General features: G+C 36.1%; 1 protein-coding gene across 1 annotated transcript in view; it reads right to left on the bottom strand.

Moving 5' to 3' along the window:
• LOC121738416 (otoferlin) overlaps nt 1–19,087 on the bottom strand; it is an 86,334-nt gene extending 67,247 nt beyond the window's left edge. The window contains exons 1-3 of the mRNA XM_042130447.1: nt 18,923–19,087; nt 11,201–11,259; nt 5,559–5,747 (exon numbers count right to left, since the gene is read on the bottom strand). Coding sequence (XP_041986381.1) covers nt 5,559–5,747; nt 11,201–11,259; nt 18,923–19,001 — 327 coding nt within the window. The 5' untranslated portion in view covers nt 19,002–19,087. The remainder of the gene's footprint in view (nt 1–5,558; nt 5,748–11,200; nt 11,260–18,922) is intronic.
• Between the last annotated feature and the right edge of the window lie 8,052 nt (nt 19,088–27,139).

Raw genomic sequence — 27,139 nt, forward strand, 5'->3', positions numbered from 1 at the left:
TACGTGGGTAAGCCATGCTTCGGCACGAATGGGCTGGCTCGACCGGAGAAATACCACGTTCTCACAGAAAACCGGCGTGAAACAGCGCTTGCGCTGTTTCACGCCGAGTGAGTGAGTTTACCGGAGGCCCAATCCCCTACCCTATTCCCTTCCCTACCCTCTCCTATTCCCTTCCCTATCCATCCCTAATCGGCTGCCGCTTGGGGATTGATGGGTTACGAAATAGACAAAAATTATACAGATTAGAATAGAGCCAAAAATATGAACAAAGAGATACTGTTGCAATTCAAACAAATTTTATAAATGCGAAAGTGTCTCTGTTTGTCCGTCTGTTTGTCTACCTCATCACACCCAAACCACTGAACCAATTTTGCTGAACTTCTGTATGTATACTTTAAATCCCGGGAATGGACATAGGATACTTTTTATGCAGACAAAAAGCACGGTTCCCGCGCGATAAACGAATTTTGGAGCAACGGAGTCATCTAGTTAATTATATTGATATAAAATTGGAATTTCGAATACATCCTTCCTCAAAATAATAATATAATCGAACGTTATGACGAAAATTGCAAAGCATTATTTACATCATTACCGCGTAAACTAAGGGACAGGTTTCATAATGAAATTAAATACCTGAGTGTACCCCGCCTCGACCGTTATTAAAGTAGTACATTACACGAATAGTAATGAAAATATTACGTACGTAGGAACGTAACATTCTCATACAGTTAGTTAAATATATTATCTATCTATACATATAAATAAAATTGGAGTGTCTGTTTGTAATATTGAAAGAACCGTATACATATAAATAAAATTGGAGTGTCTGTTTGTAATATTGAAAGAACCGTTTTGTACTACATGCATATGAATGTATATACGGTGTAGACACCAAAACAACATTTTTTACAATTTTTGTCTGTCTGTATGTCTGTCTGTTTGTTCCAGCTAATCTCTGAAATGGCTGGAGCGATTTTGACGGGACTTTTTTTGGCAGATAGCTGATGCAGTAAGGAGTAACTTAGGCTACTTTTTTAACCGAATGCCAAAAAGAAGGAGGATGTATTTTACTTTTTTCATATTTGTTAGCAGACTATACATCTTTGTTATTATGTAACTATGTAGTATGTTGACGCGGACGAAGTCGCGGGTAACAGCTAGTACTACATATAAATAAAATTGGAGTGTCTGTTTGTAATATTGAAAGAACCATTTTTTACTAAATGCATATGAATCTATATACGCTACATACACCAAAACAACATTTTTTACGATTTTTGTCTATCTGTCTGTCTGTCTGTTTGTTCCGGCTAATCTCTAAAACAAGAAAGGGCAAGAATTTTTATTTATGCAGTTGTCAATGCTGATGTTGATTTGCCTACATTATGTAAGTACATTACGCGACTTCAAAGACTTCACGTGCAAGTTCCTCCATAATTATATTAAACTCAATAACGTCGAGATTTTATCAAAGAGTCTTGTATTTTTTAACTTTTTTCATTAAAACTCGAGAAACGTGATTGTTACAGATGTTTTGTAGAAAAAACAGCTCCTTGTAGAAGAAGCAATGTGGCGTTCTTAAATAGTGTAAATGAAGGACAATGTAAACGATCCTTACAAGTCTGAGCCACGAAACCAGCGGGCGGCCATCGGAAATTTAAGTAGTTATTATAGTTTTGCAGACGAAGACTAGCTATCACGTATTATTTAGACTCGTAGCAAAAAACGAAACTCTATTCTCGCGTCTAGCTTTAGAACAACCTGAGTTTAAATTTAAGAAAAAATAATATGAAATTCGTCATCCCAAAAAAGTAGCCGTATAAAACCTTTTGTAGTCGTAATTTAATATTTAAATAATAATTGGGAAGACGAAAAAGAATTAGCAGCGCGTAAAGTGCACGCCTGCGGTCATTTTATTTGCCTCGAATTAAATTGCCTCTTAACTGGGTCGTAATTTCAGAGTAAATAACGGACGAAAATTTTACCACTCTCAAATTAAAATTTAGAAGCACGTGTCCGATTCTATTACCTTGAATATTCAATATTCTGTCTTCTTAAACGTCTTATTTTGTTTTAAAACAGTATTCAGAGATCGAAGGTCGAAGTGACAATCTAAGCTTGAGAATTGAACCGCACGGAATTCTTTTATCACCTCTTGTAGCAACTTATTTGATTGTTTAGCGCGCAAATGAACAAAATACAATCAGCACCAGGAACCGCGCATTTTTACTCACCAAAAACTAGAGCAAATCTCTTAGAAGTACTCAATATAAACCACTGATATTGGTTTAAGTATTGTCGGTTTTGTATTTGGTATGTTTAATATCCAAAATGCGTCGCCGTGTAACGAGAAATGTTGACAGCAGAGGCGCGTGGAATATCGATTTTATTTACAACTTTTCTCCCGTTTCCTCAGGACCCACTTGAAAGTGATGAAAAACATTATGTTAATGGATAGCGTGACTCCGTGATAAAAACCATCAAATGCAGTAGCGCCTACTCAAATGCTAGAAACGTGACTAAGACTTTTTTTTCTGACAGCCTGGAGACAGACAGACGGACAGAGCAGACGGTTCTCACATATAATTATCAAAAACCACTATAGCTAGGCTTATGAATTTTTTACAGATTGTGTATATCTGTTGCCGATATTATAACAACGAATGCTAAAAAAAAAACAAAATAAATTAAATATAATATACCCAATACCCATATAACTTTATACGTGGGAGAGCCATGCTTCGGCACGAATGGGCCGGCTTGACCGGAGAAATACCACGTTCTCACAAAAAACCGGCGTGAAACAGCGCTTGCGCTGTGTTTCGCCGGGTGAGTGAGTTTACCGGAGGCCCAATCCCCTATTCCCTACCCTACCCTATTCCCTTCCCTTCCCACCCCTACCCTTCCCTATTCCCTCTTAAAAGGCTGGCAACGCACCTGCAGCTCTTCTGATGCTGCGAGTGTCCATGGGCGACGGAAGTTGCTTTCCATCAGGTGACCCGTTTGCTCGTTTGCCCCCTTATCTCATAAAAAAAAAAATACAACAAACGTGATTCTTTTGCTATTTTTTGCTCGATATCAATAATGGCAACAGGTAGGCACTTGAAATGTTCTCAAAATGCTCAGTTGTATCACATAATATTATATGATTGTCAGGAGCTAACAAAGTACTTCGTTCTGTCTACTCTGGTAGAAAACAGTTGGGAAAGCCCTGTCGAAGACGAATAGCAATAAGAACTTATATAAAGCAATAGTTGTAGAAATGAGTGTGTTACGTGACCATCCACTAATTGCACTTGTTGTTCCCAACGAGATCAGTTTTCCCTCCTATAGCCGTATGTTCCCCTGGTATTTCGGCTACTTATACGGATACAAAATCCTTTATCACTCTGATATAAGATGATACCCGCAACTCCGTTGCGCCAAAATGCGTTTATGGCGCGGGAATCGTACATTTTTACGGGATGAAAAGTTTACTATGTCCTTTCCCGGTACTCAAAGTATCTCCATACCAAAATCAGTTAAGTAGTTTGAGCGTGAGAAGGTAACATACAGACCATACATAACGTAATATAACACAAAGAACGCAAAACTGGCCGCTTCAATGCTTAAGAGGATACCACAGCGGCTAGAGAAATGAAAAAAAAGTACGTGTAATATCTATAGCTGTCTCCCTTACCTCAAGCCTATACCGCAGAACGCGATAGAGACAACTGCAGAAAATCCAGAAAATCAACGATTCGTTGTCCCCTGATTCCTCCTCCAAAACTTAACCGATTTAAGTACTTTTTTCATTAAAGATTAAAAAAAGCTTGAGCTGTGTTCCTATGTTTTGCTTTTTTTGTATAATCTATCCAAATCTATTTTCTGGACGTTTGAACACAGTGGAAAATCTGGCCATTTTTTTGGGTTTTTGAACGTTCATATCTTATTTAATAATTAAATTATGAAAAAAAAGAAAACATAGGGACATTGTATTAGTGGCCGTAGATATTCAGGAAAAAAATTATAACTCTACTAGCATTATCCAGGGAGGAAACAGGGGACAACGTTTGTATGGAAAAAATGGCGGTGTGGAATCCGCGTGAACGCTCTCTGTCTGATTGGTCCCTATTAAGGGCGTTCCCTACGGGGAATCCGTAATTTACCGTATTTAGAGCCTTATAAACTCATAATTTGAAAGCTACAGAGTTATAACAAAAATACAGCAATAATCTTCAGTATCTTAACATTCGTTTCCTCGCTTTTAATTTTCTATTTTCGTTTATTATACTCGTGATATAAGCTTCCAAACTCACCAAAGTAAAGCCAATTTATTAAAATTCAAGCATACATTCAGCATCTCCTTAGTATTTACAAATTACTTTAATTTGAAACACACGCCAATAGATCGACAATAACATAAACTACATATTCCCCGTTTTAAATTTTTTTACGTCAATTTTGGAGTTAGATAAGGGAGAAAAGTTGTAAATAAAATCGATATTCCACGCACCTCTGCTGTCACCAATTCTCGTTACACGGCGACGCATTTTGGATATTAAACATACCAAATACAAAAATAGGGTTTTGGTGCGATCTCGTTAACGCGGCAAATGTATGGCAAAGATCGTTTGCTCGGGGGACGGCCTTAAGAGAGCAGTGAATGGTGATTTCGAATTCGTGTGAATTCATTGGAGTTCAAATTGAGACCAGCGGTTAAAGTTGATACTAAGATGGATTAGCAGCTGATAGGCGTAAGTAAAACATCAGCTGTCTCTACAATATGGCGGTATCAATTTTGATTTCCACCACGCAGTAAAACAGTTTGGTTGGATAGCCAACTTCAACCTTTAACATAAAATATGTTACTCGTTAAATTCCTAACAATGTTATAACCAATTCCAAGTTTCAATTGAATTTGAAACAATAGCACAAAATCAAGTATGTTGCGTTTAAAGTGTCTATAATGAAGTACAGTTTTTAGTTCAAAAACACGCTTTTTATGAAGTGTGAGTGCATTTCATAATTTTATTGCCCTCACGAAATAAAAGAATGCTTTGAAAGAAATAAAAATCATGCCTCTATTTAACTTAAATCAGTCCTATTCAGCCACGCGAACATGTTTACTCAATGTAAGCGTGAGTATGAATACTAATTCATTTTCCTTAGTAATTGCCTTATTCTATGCAAAATACATACACACATGTACTAGTTACACACATTTCGACCTTATTATTATGGGAGTAGCGTTCAAAATGAGTAAAAAGCATATCTCTCTGTCTGTACTTACAACTGACAGAAGTAAAAAACAGCGTATGGCATTTTATAAGTACCTACTGATAATATTATATGGAAGACTGACGATCTCCATAACAATTATGGGGCATATATTATGTGAAATCTTAAATTAATTTTCATAATTTAATAAAATAAATTTTAGTTAAGTAGTTAACACCTCCATCCATCAATAGATTTTCAATTGTTATGCGGCAGCCGGCTGTCCCTTGGGGATTGATGGGTTAATATTCGTCTCTGAGTACGGCAGTTAAAATACAGTTTAAAAAAGCACTTACTGGGACGGGCCTGTTGCGATCACCCAGCATGGTATCAGTGACAGAAACTTGGCCATCTCGCAGCACTGGCACGAGGGACATGCTGAAGGAACCGATGATGAGCGGCGGACCCCAACGACACCGGATGAGCAGGTCCAGAGTGAGAGTCTCCCCATACCGGAGCGGACAGGCCAGCGGCCATTCGAATTTCTGGAACAAGACCAACTTGTGTTCTATCCATCTTGTAAAACTATATTATAAAATTCTCGTGTCACAGTATTTTGTGCGAACTCCTCCAAAACGGCTCAACCGATTTTAATGAAATTTTGTATGTACCATCGAGGAAGTTGATTCCTATGCAATTGACAGACCAATGTTATTTGGTCGAATATGTCAATTCAATGTTAATTATTGTGATCTGTCAGCTGGGTTTGACGTAACGCAACCAAACTACTTAGGTCCCCGATTTGCATAGGAATCAACTTCTCTGATAGCACATTCATCATTTTGAAAGTATTTTAACGCCTTTATTAATTGGTTTATTAAAAAAGTGGTATTTCTGTATACTTAGCGTAGAAGTGGCGTTTGGTTACAATTTACCTAAATTTAGAAGCAGGTAAAAGTTACCAACCGACAAAAACGTTTTATCTTTCAATCTAGTAAAGATATCTAAGTATATATTTTTTCCAAATGGTTCGAAAAAGGGATAAGTAGATATTTTATTTTTTAATTGAACAAGCAAAGAGGTCTAAATTTCATAATATTCCATTATTATAACAAGCAATGTTTACTATACGACAAATAAAATTCTGTTAGTGTAAGTAATTATTTACCTGCCGCCAAATAAATTTGAGCTAGAACTCAAAAGTTTTCTTTTTAGACTCAGGGAGGTAATTTGCTCAGTATAGTTATGCTGCGATCGAAAATAACTGAAGTTAAACTGTTGAAGAAAAACCTATCAAGTATACAATATTTGAAATATGCCTTTGAATACATAATTTTCAAACAAATAATTGAAGCCGAGTTCCTCGGTAAAAACAATATTCAGTATTCCAATGAACCGTAAATTACTTACGGACTTCTAAAATGTATGAAGATTGAGTACAGATATAATATTATCTGTACTAGTACAATAGTGTAGTTTAGGCTTAGGCCAATCGAAAAAATTGGCCAAGTGTGAGTTTGACTCGTGCACAACTTGAAGGGTTCCGTACCATTATAGAGCAAAAATAGGCTAAAATAGGTTTTTTTGTATGGTATTATTTATTTATTTTATTTTAATTTTATTATTAATTATAAAAGTATAATTACAACTGAATATTTTGTGAACATGTTAAGGCCAAAAAATCAGGTTTGTTGTATGGGAAAATTTTTTTTTTGAATTTGTTATTACAGCGGCAACGGAAATACACTATCTGTGAAAATTACAGATGTCTAGCTGTAGCCGTTCTTGAGATACAGACTGGAGACAGACAGACATCGAAGTTTTCGTAATAGGTTTTTACCCTTTGGGTACGGAACCCTAAAAGGCACTACTATAAAATAAGAATTATGTAACACTTTTTAGTTTATTCATAAGACCTTTTAATCCCCAAGCGGCCGGATCCGGCCGCCACAGATTATACTGCAGCCATTCCGTCCACACCCAAGCGGCCGGATGTGGCCGCGCTCTTTCGTTCGATTGAGTTACGTATTTCGTCGACTTAGAGACTACTTTTGTAAGAAGAAGTTTGGTTAGTTATGATCTATGATAAATTTGCCATATTCTGAATGCAAAATATTATACAATCTGTGCTCGACGAATATTTGTCAGTCATTTAAAAATCGTGAATTTTTCGTGTGTGTTCTGCCATGTTGTGTAATTTGATATTATTGATGGATTTAACGAATGTAAGTAGTAAAATAGTTTAATTTACTAATTATAATTTATAAATACTTTTAGATAATCATTTGAAAGAAATACTTACATCGTAATAACTTCTAGTTTACGCTAGAAAATTTGGTTTTTATTTATGTGATTTGAACGCGATTTGTTTAATATTTTTGTAAATAATTGACGTTAAAAGCTTATATTATCGTGTACAAAACGATTTAGATCCTATTAATAGTATATAATAGTATCGTTTTAGTAGAACATTCAAGATAAAAATTACCTATTTGTAACGGCTTTTTGCCGGCCGCGGCCATTTTGAACTTTATTTGTATTGCACTAAGGACGAAGTTTGCTTGTGTATTATACGAAACCGGTTTTTGTTACTTTTATCTCTTATCTGTTTAATGATAACATCTGAAGTTATTTCAAAGAATTGTTTACATAAACAGTTTGTATAGCTCTGTGTTATTGAGACTATAATAATGTACTAATATATTTGTTGCGAAATAGTTAGAAACATAGATTTCAAAGTTTACAGTGGTGAGACGAATATCACATCTGACTAAATACTATATTACGAGTATGATGGCTTGATAGATAAAAAAATTTAACATATATTATAATATTTTTCACACAAACATAAAATATGGATTACATTATTTGTACAAAGAGGGTAGGCCGGGCGCCATTTTTTTTTTTTGCACACCACGTACTCAAGTTTTTTGCAAAGAATTTGGCCCTAATTGAAGGATTAATTTTGTTTTTGCCGAGGAAGTTAGTTACAATGTTTTGTTTTAAAATAATTTGTTTTTCTCTTTTTTACGGCTAGCCAACAAGGAACCCTTATAGTTTCGGTCTGTCCGTCTGTCTGCCCATCTGTCTGTCTGTTCGTCTGTCTATCCATCTGTCTGTTTGCGGTTTTTCTCTGAGACTATAAGGCCTACAAAGCTGTAATTCGGCATGAATGTACATCTTAATCAAACCGAAACCAATCAAGACTAAGACCAATCGATAGAGAAAAATTCGCTGATTCCGAATATATAAATAACTCATTTTGACCCCTAGTGTCGCTTGGTAACTTTTGCCTTTCCACCGTCGAAATAATTTATTAGACAAAACAACATTTGCCGGATCAGCTAGTAATAATAAAAACCCGAAATTGTCAGTCTGTTACGACTATGCGCTTACGATATTTTATATGCCGATACTTGAGATACGAGAAAAGATACAAAAATGTTATTTCTGGAAAAATATACGATTCTAGCGAGACAAACTATTATTATATTTATTTTCTCTCAAATCGCTAACTTGGTATGTAGACTTTAAGGCCCGGGGGCCCAGGACGCATGGTTTTTTGAGACAAAGTTTACGGTTCTCGCGTTATAAACGAATACGTCTGTATAACATAATTGCGGGCAACATCTTACTAAGTATACTTAAAGCAAAGTCAGAAATAATAATAAGTATAATAATTTCGTTCAAAATAATCAATGGTTAAATGCCCATTAGCGATAATTAAATTAATCTTACTTGTTAAAGATGCGTTTGCTAATATTATCGTAAAAATTCACGTCGGCGACGCACCGCGTATTTTTATCACAATATAGTTGAAATTTTGAGAGCTTAGCATAAGTACGAGTACGTCTGAGTATCAACAATTTTTTTTTTAAATTCTCTAAATCTGTCCTTAATCACACCTATATCAACGTCTTTAAGATCGATGTGACAATATTAAACATCTCAAAAATAAATATTTCCCACTTACTAGGTATTTTTAAAATAAAAAAAGGTATATTTAAAATTTCAGTGGTCCGCCCCGGCTCCGCCCGTGGCACACAAATATACGAACTCTTCACCTTTATAATGTTAGTGTAGATTTTTATGATTGTTTTTTCAAATTTATTCGAATATTGTTAATCAAGGAAAAAAAACACACAAAACAGTTAAACTCGCGAGATGTCGAAATTGGCAAGATCACGCGAGATTGATTTTCATAAGCTCGGATCACGCTTGAGCAATCTCGCGAGATTTGCATTTCCTAATTATATTGAAAAGGCTTATCCCGCAAACTTCTGAAGCAATTTAATATCATGTTGTTTTGCACAGATATAGAGTACACTACGTGTGTTTTTTTTTTCGAGAAAATGTACTTACTGTTTTCGTGAAATTCATAATGTACGCGGATGGAGCGCAACTACTACTAAATACGAATCGTACTAAATACGGCTATTTGAAAAGTTTTCAGCTTAACATACTTCTGCGTGACTTGCAAGAGTATAATATTAATAAAATTAGATATAATGAAACTCCGTCGTGATCATTTAGCGAGCTGTTTACTATTTAGTCTGAGTGCTCTTCATTATCATCAATGAAAGATAGGCAATCTATACAGGGTATAACAAAACTAAGAGATAGTACTTTAGAGTTTAGGCTTTGTATGTTGTGTTATACAAAATAAAATAAAAATAAAAAATGTTTTATTTCTGAGTAGATTTTAAGAAAATACTTTCAGAATGTTAATATTAGCTACGGTGCCTACCACCGGTTCGGGAACTATCCCGGCGAGAAGAACCGGCGTAAAAAACTCGCACGGGGCCCACTTTTTTACCAAAAAAAAGTGAGGTAAAAAAATTAATCTTTTAAAATAAAATAAAATTTACAATGCTGTAACTTAAAATTATACAATGTCAACATAATACAGTTTACGTCATGGTATTTTCTTACAAAGCGAAGCTTGACGCACGTGCGTAGCCTCTCCGTGCGCCGCGGTCGGCGGTGGAATGGAACCCTAAAAAGCACGGTCTTAAATTTAAAGAACCCGGGTTCAACTCGGGTCAGATGAGGTTTTATTCTCCGCTTTTTTTAAAACTCGTATCCGAGTATGGCTCATCATTTCTTTAGAATAATTTAGGAGAAGTGACACAAGGGATGTTTAAAATATTAACACAATATTAAATACCTAATAAGAAACATAAATGACAAAATTAAAATAAAAACAGAATATTGATCGGAGTAATTAAACTCGACGCACGCATAGCAAACATTACCTCCTCATTATTTATTCATGGATAACTAATAATTAATTTCGTTTACATTATACAGGTCGTTAGGGTTAACACCGTTATCCTTAAAACCACCGTTATCCTCAAATGGTGGTGTATACCCTACACCCAGTATACTAGATGACGCCGGCAAAACCGTTGCGCCAAAATTTTGTCTTTTCCAGTGTCTGAGAGCCTCATACCAAAAATTTTACCAAAATCGGTTCAGCCGTTAAATAATGAGGTATCAGACAGACAGACAATATAGAGTAATGACTACAGACAGACACTTTTGCTTTTACAATATTAGTAAGTTTGCTAAGAACGTCGTTTGAAACTACGAGTTTTACACTGTAACCCTCCACTGGTCGCTACTGGTCTTTTTGACCTACCTATATTATTGTTTTAAGGCCGCTTAAAATCGTGGGTGTCCATAAAATATGTGAGACATTTATGGCGATTTTTTGTCCTTCTCCCTTATATTATTATTATTATTATCAGCCTACAGTGTCCCACTGCTGGGCAAAGGCCTCCCCTCTCCCTGATATTAGAAAATAGTAAATAAGATATCGTGAGATTCGTTTCGACTGGGGAGTCCCATCCCCCCAACCAACCTCACGTAAGATTTATCAAAAAATAATATTATATTAAAAATAATAACATCTATAATAACCACACACCTATATCTATTAATGATTTTTTGGTAATTTTTTAATTCTGGGATTTGGTTATTTTTTTAACTTACTTACCTCATTAATGAAAATAACCTCCTCATTATCGATGAGACAACATGAATTTTTAATGTCACCTGCAAGCAATATTAAGATTATAACGACAATTAATTCAAAACTATACATAAACACAACACCACATGCTATACATACAATACGTTTTGTATTGGTTGGTGTAATTATATTTAATATATTTGTATAAATATAGGAAAACAAAACATGGGAAAATATAGGCAACAAAATTAATATATTTTTCGCCATGCAGAAGATAAATACAAAATATATCATATTTATTATAAAGGCGTACATAGTAATGAAATTGGGCTGATATAAAAACATACAACGAACTTTATTATTATTATTCAAAACGCGTAGCAACCTTTCTCATTTTATATTCTCATTGTCACTGATTTGCTTTTTTTTTGCAATAGTTTTTTTTTTAATGAAATAAGGGGGCAAACGAGCAAACGGGTCACCTGATGGAAAGCAACTTCCGTCGCCCATAGACACTCGCAGCATCAGAAGAGCTGCAGGTGCGTTGCCGGCCTTTTAAGAGAGAATAGGGTAATAGGGGAGGTAGGGATGGAAAGGGAACGGAATAAGGGAGGGTAGGGAAGGGAATAGGGTAGGGGATAGGGCCTCCGGTAAACTCACTCACTCAGCGAAACACAGCGCAAGCGCTGTTTCACGCCGGTTTTCTGTGAGGACGTGGTATTTCTCCGGTCGAGCCGGCCCATTCATGCGAAGCATGGCTCTCCCACGGTCATTCATAGGACTTTGTACTTATTGATAAAGGAAAAAGAAAAATATATATATTCTTATTTTAAAACATATTATATTTACTTCCTAGGCTTAATTATAGTGTCTTTATGTATGTTGTAAATGTGTATTTTATGTACATAACTATACAAAGCAACATGGTATATATGTTACACATTATACTTAAATATAAGCAGCTTTTTATACATGCTTGCTTAACATATTCATGCGAAACCAGTAAGGTAGGTGCTGGCCAAAAGTACCCAACCTTAGGGCTTAAGGGTAAGTCATGCATATTATATGAAATAACTCAAGTGTCTTCCCAGATCCCTAATTTACCCATGATTATAAAAGGGGTTGTGTGAATAAACTCACAATGTGTGGTTAAAATTTACCCCTTTTCGCAAAACATTTTCATTCAACAAGTCCGTTAAAAGAATGATGTTATTATTATAATTTATAATATAAGTACGCTACTATATTGCTCAGAATCTATAATAAATTATTTTTTACTGTAAACTTTTTTTTGCTATTCAAATCTGTTATGATTTCCTGTTTGTTCTACATAATGATAAATATATGAAAATAAAGTAAAAATGCCTCGGAAGTGGTGACATTTTTTCGCAAAAATATATTTAATCTGATATTGAAATAAGTTACTACATGGAACAAGTAGCAACAATTAAAATTGTGGCCATTTTAATTATAATAACGCATTTAAATGCATCGGTTTAACGGTAATAAAAGCTTATTGCCTGTAGATATTAAAATTTTCCACCAGTGAAAATTATTTTAAAAGTCAGTCTCTGTGAAAGTGGCGGTAAACCACTTTCATACAGACTATAATTTTGTATTTTATGGTTTACATTTTAAAAATGTTAAACCACTGGAATGAAAACTAAATATGTAAAAAAAGGCTAGGCTTTATTACAATAAATTAGTAATGACAAAGCTTCATATAATATGGTCATTTCGGCACCACCGCAGGGCATAACTCATGTTTAAAGGGTTAATTTTAGAATTCAGGAATCCAGCTAGGGCATGTGAGGCAGGCTTAGTTTGGATTTGAATTTCTAAGCTGTGAGACCTCAGTGCCCAGTTACCCATTTACGATTGCGATCCATCGCAAATTATAGAAACGCTTTATTTTCGATCGATCGGAATGAAGAGTGCTTTATTTCAGGCCAGCATCTATCTTAACAAACATAGGAAGAATCGCACATTAATTTTGTAAGCCCTCTTATGAGACAGTATATCATGTAGAAGTCAGTAGATAGTTTACGACAAGTTATGAACGTAACCGTGAGACGAGACGTATAACAACAAATCTTTACAATATTATATTATAGGCAATATTTCACCGAGATATCCTCTACTATTGACCACGGCACAGAAATATATAGAGCCCAACCAAACGCACACTAGTGAGTAACTCTCTAGCTCAAGGGTCCGATCTAAGGGGGGGCGAGCCGGGCATTTGCCCAGAGTGGCAATAATGAGAGGCGACAAAATTGACTTAAGGTACAAGTTGGAACCGAGCGACACGTAGCAACTGCAGACGACGTCGCGACACTACTGGTTTATATATACCCTGCGCAGCTAGCGGCACTTTCATAGAAATACAATATAGAAACAGTAGTGTTGCGACGATACGTTGTCTGCTGCCGCTTCATATCGCCCACTGCCAACCGGCACCTTTGTCCCTATCTCCCAACCTAGCCATTAGCCATCCACCACACAAGTGAGAGAATTTTTAATTCCAACCTACTTCGGGTGGCATAGTGGAAATATTTAAATGTATATTACTTAAATATTCCTCCCAATTATCTCCCAACAAAGCTAACCCATGACTTATATTATAGTTTTCAGTTGTAAAGAGCGGCGAAAATGATCTTTGCCCGGAGCGGCTAAATAGCTTGATCGGGATTCGGATCTAGTCTCGCTGCTGCATCCTTATCTTTATTAATATTAAAAATATGAAAGCGTGGATGTTTATTACGCTTTCACGCAAAAACTACTTGACGTATCATGGAAATATCAGAAGTAACATAGGATACTTTTTATTTTAAAAAAAATACGGAATGTTGACGTTGACGCGGACGAAGTCGCGGGCAACAGTATTATTATTGGTAGCGGCGACTAGTTGCGCCGACATGGTGTCCCGATGAAATATTATGGCCAAACATACCTAAATAATAATTATCAAGTGTTGTTTTTGTTTATTTATGACTCGCCTCGTGGTTAGCGACACCTACCATATTGTACTAAATAGTTTCATATTATATGTTTTTCAGTTTTAGAAAATAATCCACATACAAAGAAATGAAAGCGCAATTCCAAGGCCAAACAGAGAGGAGACAGTAACCATTGATCATTAGCCCTAGCACGGCCACCAGCAGAAATGCGAAAGTATAGACAAACCGTGGAAATAAACTTAAGGTGGCGTTCCGATCTTTTTTCTTTACGAAAAATTCATATAAAATGCCACTTTATGACAGACTATAGTCCTAAAAATTCAAATAATATTAATTATAAATAAATTATTACTCTATGACATATATACTATAGTCTGTCATAAAGTGGCATTTTAATTGAATTTTTGTCGGTCGCGATTGGCCGCAGTAAAGATCGGAACGGCACCTTTAGTTTATGTCCACAGTTTGTCTATACCTTCGCATTTCTATAACTGATGGCCGTGCTAGGGCTACAAGGCGATCTTAACTTTAAATTCGTTTACATGATCGGCAGCTATCGTTTTAAATAATATAAATTTCAATCATTTTGACATTATGGTTAGAGTTTCAGTGAGTTTTTATTGTCGTGTCGTGTGTCGAAAAATTGCTAGAATTTATTAAAGTTAAAAAATCTGCCAAGTGCGAGTTGGACTCGAACACGAAGGATTCCGTACCGTTATAGAGCAGAAGAAGGCAAAACTATATTTACTACGCTATCGAATTGGATATAAGTATAAATAAGTCTGTAAGGATAGTTGTAAAAATGAATATTAAATAAATAAATGAAAAGTTTTGTTTTTTGTATGGGAGCTTAAATACTTTTCATTGCGATTTATTATTAAAGCAATACAATTAATATAATTAAAGTACTGAAATACACAATATGTGAAAATTTTAGAAGTCTAGCTATCACGGTTCTTGAGTTACACACAGACAGTCGGACGGACGGATAAACAGATAGGCAGACAGATATCGAAGTCTTAGTAATTAGGGTCCCGTTATTACCCTTTAGGGTTCCCACCTAAAAATGGCACAACAAAAGGAAAGAGCAATAAAAGTCACTTTGTCAACCCTCTTCTGTCTTCCCTTCGTTAAACGCTACGGAATTTTTAATGTGAAAATAGTTTTCGTAATTAAGCAGGAAAATCGAGAGAAAAGTAAGTAAGAAAGCTTTTTACAGTAGCTGTTACATTAACTTTATTTAAGTTTTCCGTTAATTAACATTAAGTAAATAGCTATTTGGCGCAATTATAAGATGTTAATCGTGATATTTAAATTAGTACTTTCTCTCTCTTTCTTGTTTTTTTTTTTATGAAAAATAATGTCTGACTGCCGATCGTGTAAAAAAAAAATAACACATAATGCATCCATACACCCTTTACACAAACGTACATAGTTTTCTTTTGGGTGGACTCTGATCCTCTACGTAATGTGGTCTACAAGTATTAAATAGACTGCTTCTGACTGTTAATTTGCCTGACAAAATATCAATTAATTATTTTCTAATTCTTTCCAGCGCATTGATTCACAATTCCCGGATACGAAAACTTCCTGCGCCCTTATTGGTGAATATAAGATGAGGCACGCGCTTATTGGCTGTCGCGCATCGAAGTTGTCAATTCTGAGTCCATCAAGGAATTGTGAATCAAGCCCCTAGTTATAATCACACAGTTCGAGAAAGGCTATTACAAAAGCAAAGTATAATTACTTCCTACATTAACAAATTTATTTCAGTTAGATGCTAATATTATTATCCAAAGTGCTTTTCAGGCGCTCAGTGCTTTTTCGTGTAAAAGCGTTTATCTGATATTTGGATAATGGAAACGGGTAATTTATTCACACTTTTCATGTGATGTTTTAACCATCATTGTAATAATGATATGTTATCATAGTACCTAATATATAATATCGATACGTCTTGTTTTTAGACTTTTAAGGGCCTGTCTCACCACTTTCTGATAAAATGCCTAATAGGCTATTCATAACTTTTTTGACAGATTCTCCATACTTGATCTGTCAAGTTAATTGGTGGATAGCCTTATCAGTAAGTGGTGAAACAAGCCCTTAGTCTTCAAATACAAATAATGTAGATATGCGTATTGACTATATTAATCTCTGTTAAAAAAAATACTTATTCAACTAACATTCTAAGGCCCACTTGCGCCAAAATTTTGAGTTAATTAAATAACCCAGGGCTTAATAACTCAGTGTTAACGTTTTTAATTTTTAACTCATACTACATATTGCACCAGAAGAATTTATCCCAGAGTCAACTAACCCGGGCTTATGTCATGTTCATTCATTCTTTTAACATCTAGCCAAATATGATAGAGCGAATGCTGAATAATTTAAGTGTACTGCTCTCTCTCGCTCCACAGTATTTTGAATAAGGCTATCTCCTTATGTCAGATTTGAAATGACACGTGGTTCTATGTCGCATTGTGTTGTGAATTGTGATATTTTGTGCAAATAAATTAAGCGGAAAATGATAAAAATTGGGAAGAAACACTTGTGTCCAATGTTTATCTAGTCTACCTATTTTTAAAGGAGTTCACTAAAGACGCACTATTCCAATGATATTATTATTAAACTTTGGTAGGGAATCACTTTTTATGCTCATTTGTATATTGCAATTACTTTCAATTTTATTTAATAAAAAGAGAACAGTTTCTTTTTCTAGGTGAAATCTTCGGTGGAAATCTTTGTCTCTTTGTGAGTAAATACGGGACCCTAAACAGATCAGTCCGTTCTACAATCCTTCTGTAATACGAGTCCGAGTCCGAGTATTCAATAATTTCTTCATCAACATCAGATAACAACCACTGATCATTTATCATGGTTAAACACAAAATAAAATCGGTACCTATTACTAAACACAACAAAGTACATAAGTCATAACCGAAAAATCTCAGTTTTGATATTACTAACCCAGAGTTAGTTGATTTAACCCTCCGACATCGGTGGGTTAAAAATTTAAAAAATTAACTCGAGGTTAACTTCTAACTCTTGGTGGTGCAAGACATGATGTGAATTTAAATTCGAAGTATAATTTAACTCAGAGTTAAGCGTGTTAACCCAGTCTGGCGCAAGCGGGCCTAAGAACGCATTATTGGTTTTTTAAGCTGTAGACGCCTAAAATAATAGTATTTTCTAATTAAAAATTAAATTATCGTAGACAAATCTACACATTTATATGTATTACAGTCCTACAAGAATCTTTTGGCATTTCTATAAAATTGACAGAAGGACGTGTATATGACACTTAGCTGTCACTCAAATTGACGCGATCTCTAGTTCCGCTTTCTATGACATGCAGTCTGGATGACATTGACAGGAGGACGTGTATGTGACACTTAGCTGTCACACAAATTGACGTGATCGCTAGTTCCGCTTTCTTCTTTAGTTCCGCTTTCATTGACATGCAGTCTGGATGACATTGACAGAAGGATGTGTATGTGACACTTAGCTGTCACACAAATTGACGTGATCGCTAGTTCCGCTTTCATTGACATGCAGTCTGGATGACTGACAGGAGGATGTGTATGTGACACACACAGCTCCGTTTTCTGTGGCATGCAGTTTGGATAACATGTCGAGTCGTATTCGTTTCATTTTTCAACTGCACATGTGCAGCTTTCGCGCATGCGCAATAATAGAAATAATCATCAACTTCTGTCAGATTTTGGCTTATGACACTGTCAATAATTTTCAACTTTGCACATGCGCAATGCGTTGTAAAACGCGCTGAAAATCGAAACGAATACGATTATTAACAGGAGGCAGTGTGTTGTGACACTGAGCTGTCACTTAAATTGACGCAAACTCTAGTCCTGTTTTCTGTGACATGCAGTTTCGATGACATTGACAGGAGTAAGTGGGGAAAATTTGTCCGTCAAATGTTTTTTTTTTAAGAAGGCAGGCCGCTATAGCCCTGACGACACTGCGACCCATGAGGATCTATTGTGACTCCGTCAAATGATACAAGATGGCTGCGTCAGTTTTTAATTTGGCGCCGAATGATCCTTGTAGTTATGAAAAATCTGCATATAATGAGTTGTTTTCCAATATTGTCAAACACAGTCATTGAAAACATTGAACGCCTTAACGTCAAAGAAGTTTTCAATTCCCGCGCAATGAAAAATAACTGCGAGCTTCTCTCGTTCCTTATAAAAATCTAAAATTTCATCAATAATGCGTTCAAAAGATTAAAACTAGATACAAAAAATAAAATTAAATGAAAAAATTTTCACTTAAGAAAAAAATTAATTTATATAATATTTGCCAATTGTTATAAATATAATATGTACATATTAATTATTATTTTACTTTTTTGCGAAAAGCGTCTTACAAGTAATATTTTAACTCATAATATAGTTTTAATAATTATTTGAGTTTATTATTTTAAATTTTATCTCAAATATTAAAAACTCTGTTTTATACTTGTAGATTCTTGTGATAATCAGTGTAAGGCATTTGGTAGCAAATCGCTCTGAATAATAAATATACATTCGCAGCTTTATTAATAAGCAATAATTAACATTGTAACATTCGCAGTGCAAATGTTTAATTTAAAAAGGTGGGTACAACACTAACGTTAACGCAAAGTATAAATATATTGCTCCTATAAGTAAATACATAAATATATTATAATTTTGAACAGCCACATGACTGCTAAAAATTTACTAAACAATATAAAAAAATAAAATTGACAAAACAAAGAAAAACTCACAAAAACAGCAAAACTCACCTCTGAAGTCAGCACGGAGAAATTTTTCGTTTCTACATTTCAAAACTTTTATGTAATGAACGTGTAGGAACAATGACATAATTTACTTAAGCCGGACGCATTTTAAATAATTCGCTGGCAACATTATATCGAGAGGGTATAATTTCCCGAGACCGGAGGGCGCGGCGGTTCACAGGGCGGAAAGCTACGGAGTGGGCCAGGGCGGCTCCGGCGAAGCCTTATATACCCTCCCCACACCCCGCACCCCTCCCAGGACCTGAGCCCGACTATTTTCACTCATGTTTCTGTCATACATTTGCTGAAAACATTTAATTTAAATCGTTTCATATTTTGTTTACCTTCAAGTTTGAGGTCAGCGTTTTTTGCGACTTTCTCGCGATAGATGCGTGGGATGTTTATTGCTTATGGATACTTTGGCTTCAGAGAATACCGGAGATTGCAGTCACTTTATATTCGGATAAACGTCGTTGTGGTAGCGGTTTCATAAAAAACGATAGGATTTAACGTCACGTACAATGTTACTCTTAAAGCCGAGATCCGTTTTTTTGAAAATTTGTATGCTCATAATAATAATTACGAGTAATTATTCATTTTGAATTTTTATTATCATAACGTTGGTCTGTCAATTGCATAGCAATCAACTTCCTTGATGGTACATTGTAGATCAAGCAGAAGTTTTCATTACAAGTTCGTGAAAAAAGCATCACAACATTGACGTACAATATGTAGGACCCCGCACGATTAAAATGAGCTAATAGAGCGTCTAAAAAGAATAAAAAATAATATATTATTTTTAGACAAAAAGTCTATTAAGTATATTATTTTATTTTCTGGCGTTGCTTATAATTGTGAAAATGAGAGCGCCGTAATTTTTAAACGAGGTAAAATCTCACAAGGGATGATAACGTCAGTCGTGATTCCATACCTCCACTACGCGCTCTGATTATTATAGCAAACATAGGAATCAGTTTGATTTTTAAAATCTCAAGATTATTCATTTTTAATTAATTCGAAGTGAAATGCGAAGATTGACTCACTAAGGCTAAATTTATACTGCCGCGGAGTGGAACGAAAGCGGCTTTTTGCCACGAAACTGTACATAGCATTTACTTTTATCCTTTTATAGCAACAGGACAACATACATATTAAAGTGGTGTGGCACGAACTAGTCAAGTAAAATATACAGACTAAACAATGGGATGGGGAATTCGCGGGAACGCTCGAGCATTCCAGTGAATTCCCGCGTCATGAGACGAAATTGAAGCTTTCATTACGCGCCGGTGTATATTGAACGTACTTACTAGTCACTAGTTTCACTAACACGGTATCTACACAAAAGTATCTTACATACCTCTACAATTGCGACGTCCTGAGTCTAGTACTTATACTCTTTATACAAGAATGCGGACTTTCACAACTAATAATTAATTCATAACTCGGATCTGTCTTCGAGTTGGGAATTCACTCAGTTATTTCAACCCTGGATAGCGTTTACACCTAAGATTTAAAATTAACTAGATGTATTTTAAATAATCGGCTAAGTGCGAGACGGACTCGCGCACGTAGGGTTGCGTACTTTAAAGCAAATATAGGCAAATTGTGTTTTTTGTGTGAGAGCCTCCCTTAAATATTTATTTTATTTTCAATATTTTTATGATTAATCATTAAAGTTTAAACAGAATGAAGTATTTTGTGAATATTTCAAGTACCTACCGGTTGCCATTATTGATACCGTATAGAGTGAAAAAGCCAAAAAATAGCGTTTATTATATTATGGGAGTAAATATCCTTAAATACAATTTCATTTTGTTTTTAGTATTTTTTTATAGTGGCAACAGTAACTGTCTCTATTACCTCTTCAAGCCCAAACCCCTAAACCGATTTTGCTGTTATTCGATATGGAGATACCTTCAATCGCGGGAAAGGACATAGGACTGGAAAAATGTACGATTCCCGCACAATAAACGGATTTTGGCGTGACGGAGTTGCAAGCGTCATCTAAGTAGTAGGTTATAATTGTCTGGCTACTCATTTAGGTACTCTGAGTCCCGAGAAAGGACGTAGCGTAGGTCTAGGACATTAGATATTCTACCGTCAAAATGAAGTTCCGGAGGTCTAGCAACAAAATTAGAATCCTCGACAAACTGATAAGTATTTGCTAAGAGTTCATTATCTTAAGAGTTTTCAAATGTACTAAGGTACCCTAAGACAGGGGTTCCCAAACTGTGCGCCGCGGCGCCCTGGTGCGCCATGGAAAGGCAAGAGGGGCGCCGTGACTCTTGAGCTGATTCTCCATCATTATCCGAAACCACAAATATTATAAAATAAACAGAACAAAGCAGAGAGATTTGATTAAATATTTGTTTATTATTAATACTTACCTATTTAACTTAACTTTAATCATTAAAGGTGTTTGTTTATGTATATTTTTGTAATAGCTAGGTAGAGTAGGGCGTCGTGACAAAATACAGCGACGTGTAACTGCGCCGCAGGCTGAAAAAGATTGGGAACCCCTGCCCTAAGAACTACATTAGGTTAGGGCCCTTCCACACGACGTTTTTTTACGCTCGTTTGTATCGATACAAACGCAAGTTGAACGTTCAGCAAAGAGAAGGAAGCCGACACGTTCTATATCTGCGAAAACGCGATGAAAACTCACAGAAGACGAGTTCGCAAAAAATACGTCGTGTAGAAAGGCCCTAAGGCTTAAGTTTCTTTACAAACTAGAGTAACCCCTTTAGCAAATGACGATCTCACTGGCGGGGGGTCAAGTGAGTACGTTTAAGACACTAATGAGGAAGATATACAAAAATATATATTTTGTATGTTAATGAGTAAATAACTTCATACGTCGTCTGTGCGAAATTATACAAGGTACAAAACAGTGATACTTAATACTTTAGGGTGTGTATGTGACAGATCTAAAAGAGTTTTGGACTTTTAAGTTTCTATATGATATGTCCTAAAATTATAGATTTGCCTGCGCATAAAAAAATACGCCTTGATCGTGGGGCCTAACCGATTTGAGTGTAATTTTCTACAGAAGTAGTTTAAATCTCTAGAAAGGATATAGCGATATACAATAGTAGTTATTATTGTAGCAAACTGTTCAGTTCCGTGCGATTTTTCGCGTCAAAGTTGCTAGCAAAATCTTGTTCAATATTTGTAGTCATACGACTATAAAAATATATGTAATATAACATTGTCATAGTAATTAATAGAATCAGGCGTTACTTTGCGGAAATCCATGGCTTTAAATTTAGTTACATGCTATTATTTTTAGCAATATTCCGCGAAATAAACCTCAACCTGTAAGTAAATGAGTGAGTGTACGCATAGGCATGCGTACAGCACCTCCCTTCTCTCCCACACTGCCTATGCGAGCAACGTCCGTCAAGACGGACTTTGAGTAAAAGTAAGAGTCAATATCCTGAGGATACTCAGTGTGGGAGAGGAAGGAGGTGCTGTACGCATGCCTATGCGTACACTCACTCATTTACTTACAGGTTAAGGTTTATTTCGCGGAATATTGCTAAAAATACTTATTGAACGTAACATACGACCATGCTAAACATTATTTTCCCGTACCGTACAGTCAATAAACAAGAGCCCAGATGACCTATATATTAATATTAAATAACCGACTATTGACCACCATTTGTTAAACCAATTTTCGTCGAAATGCTTTCACAATATAGCGCTGCAAACCAACAACCATTTTATAAACTGAAAATGCAATTTATTGAAAACTGTAGCAGGTAATGCCATCAAAAATATAAAACATATTCATTTTTGCTCATGGTGACACTGAAAATATCCGCTTTAGGGTCATAGACCGGGAGATGGTGACACAAAAAAATCATTTCTTTGTAGTAATATGGCGGCCATTGGGAACTGTCGGAAAAGTATGGCAAGGTGATTTTCGTGAATGGCTAGTCGACGATTATTAGCTATGCAAAAATTAGCCTAGTACAAATGGTTAATTTTTTTTTTTTATGAAATAAGGGGGCAAACGAGCAAACGGGTCACCTGATGGAAAGCAACTTCCGTCGCCCATGGACACTCGCAGCATCAGAAGAGCTGCAAGTGCGTTGCCGACCTTTTAAGAGGGAATAGGGTAATAGGGGAGGGTAGGGAAGGGAAGGGAATAGTTGAGGGTAGGGAAGGGAATAGGGTAGGGGTTAGGGGATTGGGCCTCCGGTAAAGTCACTCACTCGGCGAAACACAGCGCAAGCGCTGTTTCACGACGGTTTTCTGTGAGAACGTGGTATTTATCCGGTCGAGCCGGCCCATTCGTGCCGAAGCATGGCTCTCCCACCTATAAAATAAATTGTTTTATTTAAGTTAATGTATTCGCGTCGGTATGGCGGGCTGGCCACACCCGAGAAGTATGGCATTACGCTACCGCCTACTTCTTTTTTTTTCGACTATCTGAAAATACAAGCATTTTCGTGAAACAAATCGTTCGACACTCGTTATTTATCCGACGCGTTCGATTTACGCCCAATAGTATTTTTAAATTATACTATTATATTATATATAATTATATAATATACTAGCATAATTATTAAGATATTTTAAATAATTTGTACTAAATTAGGAATATTTTTATTATTATATTAGTAGACTACTCTACTAATATAATAATAAAAATATAGTTGTAAGTATAGCAGTCTCGCTTTATTAAGTGAAATACTTGCTGATGACCCTAGTTATATTTAGGTTTTAGATTACTTTTCATATATTTTTATATTTTTTTTACATCTTCTCGCACTATTGGCTTTTGGCACCTACACAATTTTGTTTCTGGAGTCTGGACACCTAAAGGTTGACTGGTAGAGAATGCCATTTGGCATTAAGTCCGCCTATTCAAATTCTTTCAAATTCAAATCCTTTATTAAGCATACAATAATATACAATGACCAAGAATTTTGTGTCACCATCTCCCGGCCTATCAGTGCACATAGCAACGGGAGGAATCGATGCGACCCATTTTATATGAGCCATTGGGCTGCCATGCTTGTCTGTTGCTCTTTCAGCCAAACATATTTTAATTAAATTATGGACATCCTTTCCCAGGCATTTCCCAGGACTCCAAAATTTTATCATACAATTTTAATTATTATTTTATAAATTTAAACGTGAAAAGAAGCGAAATAAGAAAAGTGGGAGAGCCATGAATGGGCCGGCTCGACCGGAGAAATACCACGCCCTCACAGAAAACCGGCGTGAAACAGCGCTTGCGCTGTGTTTCGCCGAGTGAGTGAGTTTACCGGAGGCCCAATCCCCTAACCCTATATACAGCCCTTTCCTACCCTCCCCTATTCCCTTCCCTTCCCTACCCTCCCCTATTACCCAATTCTCTCATAAAAGGCCGGCAACGCACCTGCAGCTCTTGTGATGCTGCAAGTGTCCGTGGGCGACAGAAGTTGCTTTCCATCAGGTGACCCGTTTGCTCGTTTGCCCCCTTATTTCATAAAAAAAAGCACAATTATTATAATGAAAGGAAAAAGAAAGATCTCGCATTATATTATGAAAGACATACATGTTTCGAATTGATTAAGACCTAAAATGGTCCATGATGATGATGAGCTACTATTACCGCAAAACAATTCAATTTCAACTCAATTAGGTACTATAATACATTGTATATGTTCAACATAATATTATATAACATACTTACCTAATATTATGTAGTACCAGCTGTTTGACCGAGCTTTGCTCGGTATTCGATGAAACACGAATAAAATGACATTTTCTAAAAATGATTCCTAGCTAGATCGATTCATCGCCCCTGAAACAACCAATATACTAAATTTTATGAAAATCGTTGGAGCCGAATATATACAAGAAATGCTCGTTTAAAGATTCACGTTTGTTATAGTAGGACGCAGCTTTTTCGTCCGATTGTTTGAGTGTCAAAATGGTTTCCTAGTAGGCCTCCAGTCGCGGGTTCGAATCCCGCTGACGGAATAAAACGTTTTCAATGTTCCTGGGTCATGGATGTGTATTAAATATGTTGAAATATCATAATTATAATAAAAATCTTAAATATTATGTATAGTAACTATAAAAGAATTAAATATATTTCCGTTGTCTGGTACCTGTGACACAAGCTATTCAGCCTTCAGGTACTTAGCACGGGGCCAGTCTGACGTGGTGTGAAGCGGCCATAAATATTATTAAAAAAAAATTCATGCATTTGTATCTATTCGCTGCTGTAACGAATTAGAGGAAACTCATATCGGGATAATTCAAAAGCTGAAATATGGGATAATTTTGTCGTGGCAAAAATTACCATCTTAAGAACTATTAAGGCACCTTTTTCAGCCAACGGCGCAGTAGTAGCTACTTGAAAATGATACAAATGGTCAAAATAAATAGGCATATTTAATGATAACATTTGTGGTTTCGGATAACCATGGAGGAATTACTCACGGCGCCCTACTTTACTTTCTACAGCGCAACAAGGCGCCGCGGCGCACACTTTGGGAACCCCTGGAATAAGGAATATCGGCGCAACCGCTTAAAAGATTTTGATAAGATTTAATAAATCGTAGCATGGAATTTATTGCGTAAAAAACTACGGTTTTACCAACATCTGCTCAGCAATAATATACGATCGTTTTATTTTAAAATATCTTGAATTTAAATCTAACATGGCGTCACACATTCCTCACAGAAAGGTATTAAGTCGAAAAATACCTGTTGAAAATACTGGGAAAGAATTTCAGCGCGTACAGTTAAGTGAGAAGGACGGCCTTGTCCCTCTTATTAAAATATTACACCTCTTCTACAGTATAAGTTTGTACAGTAATATTAGCTGCGTCCTTGAAATATTACAAGCATATTGAGTTCTACACTCGTAAATACTTGATCAAGGATTTGAGTTTTGACTTACAAAAGTTACAGAGTTTTCACTACTGGAAATAACAAAACAATAATCACTTCATAATCAGTCAGTCATAATTTATAAAAATGTAAGCTGGTTTTCAAACTCGCGCGACCACGTACTGCGTAATTTGTTGTATAAGATTCAAATCTCTTTTCTGTGTGCGTGCACCCAATTCTTTCAGTCGAGTACGAAGGTGGTCTACTGTTTGATAATTTATATTTGAAACTGTGGTTCGAAGGTCCTTACATAGTCGACTTAATTAGAAAATATAGTCTTTTTAAAATATAGTATTTTCTAAATGAGGTTTTACATGTGTTAGGTAAGTTTAGGCTTTTAAATTAGCATTCGATATATCGTTTATTCGCACTAACTTTTTAATTGCAACAACTCAAAGTAATCTATATATATAAAACTCAAATGTGACTGACTGATATGGTGATCTATCAACGCACAGCCCAAACCACTGGACCGATCGGGCTGAAATTTTGCATGCAGGTAGATGTTATGACGTAGGCATCCGCTAAGAAAGGATTTTGATCAATTCCACCTCCAAGGGGTTAAAATAGGGTCAACAGGTCAAGTTGCTTCTTCTATAATGAACCGGGCAGAGGAGAATCACCTCAGAGAGAAGAGGACGGAAATAGCACGACCGAAGTAACTCCGATGCCAAAGACTCAAAGAAGGAAGTTTCTGCGTAAAAGGCCAGGAACACTATCGGATGAGGACTCCGTTAACGAAAGTGGCCTAACCACCTCGAAACGCCCGCTATCCGCTGGCCAGTATAAGGCCTGTTGTCGGGTTGGCTGATGAGCGAGAGCTCCAGGCACCAACCGCCACCGGGAGAGGGAACCTGGACTCGACAGGGAAGTTTTTGATCCCATGTAACTCGCGGCTATCAGAATACTCTACAACCTCGGACTGGAGTCAGAACGACAAAGATGAAAATATGACCATGAGCGCACTATATGCAACTATATTATCCAATTTAGACGCCATTGCTAAAGTGGCTAAAAAGTTCAAAAGTGCCTCAATTGTGACTATCTTAAAGGAGTCCACGTCTGCTATACAGCAGGCGTGTGCGGTTCTGCTGAATCGCTCTAAGACGGATGAGATGAGGGGTCTAGAGGCGGTTAACGCACGCTTGTCCAAGGAAATCTCAGAGCTGAGAAATGACCTCATGGCAATGAAACGCGAACTTTCATATGCGCGATTGCAAATAGCTCAGCCGCAGACAACTATTGCAACTTCGGAGTTGAATGTGGAAGATTTTAGAGAAGAGAAGCCGTGCAAGAGGCAATTAAATTATCAAGTGCCAGATTAGA

The sequence above is a fragment of the Aricia agestis genome, chromosome Z (assembly GCF_905147365.1).
Source record: "Aricia agestis chromosome Z, ilAriAges1.1, whole genome shotgun sequence".
In the NCBI taxonomy this organism is placed as follows: Eukaryota; Metazoa; Arthropoda; class Insecta; order Lepidoptera; family Lycaenidae; genus Aricia; species Aricia agestis.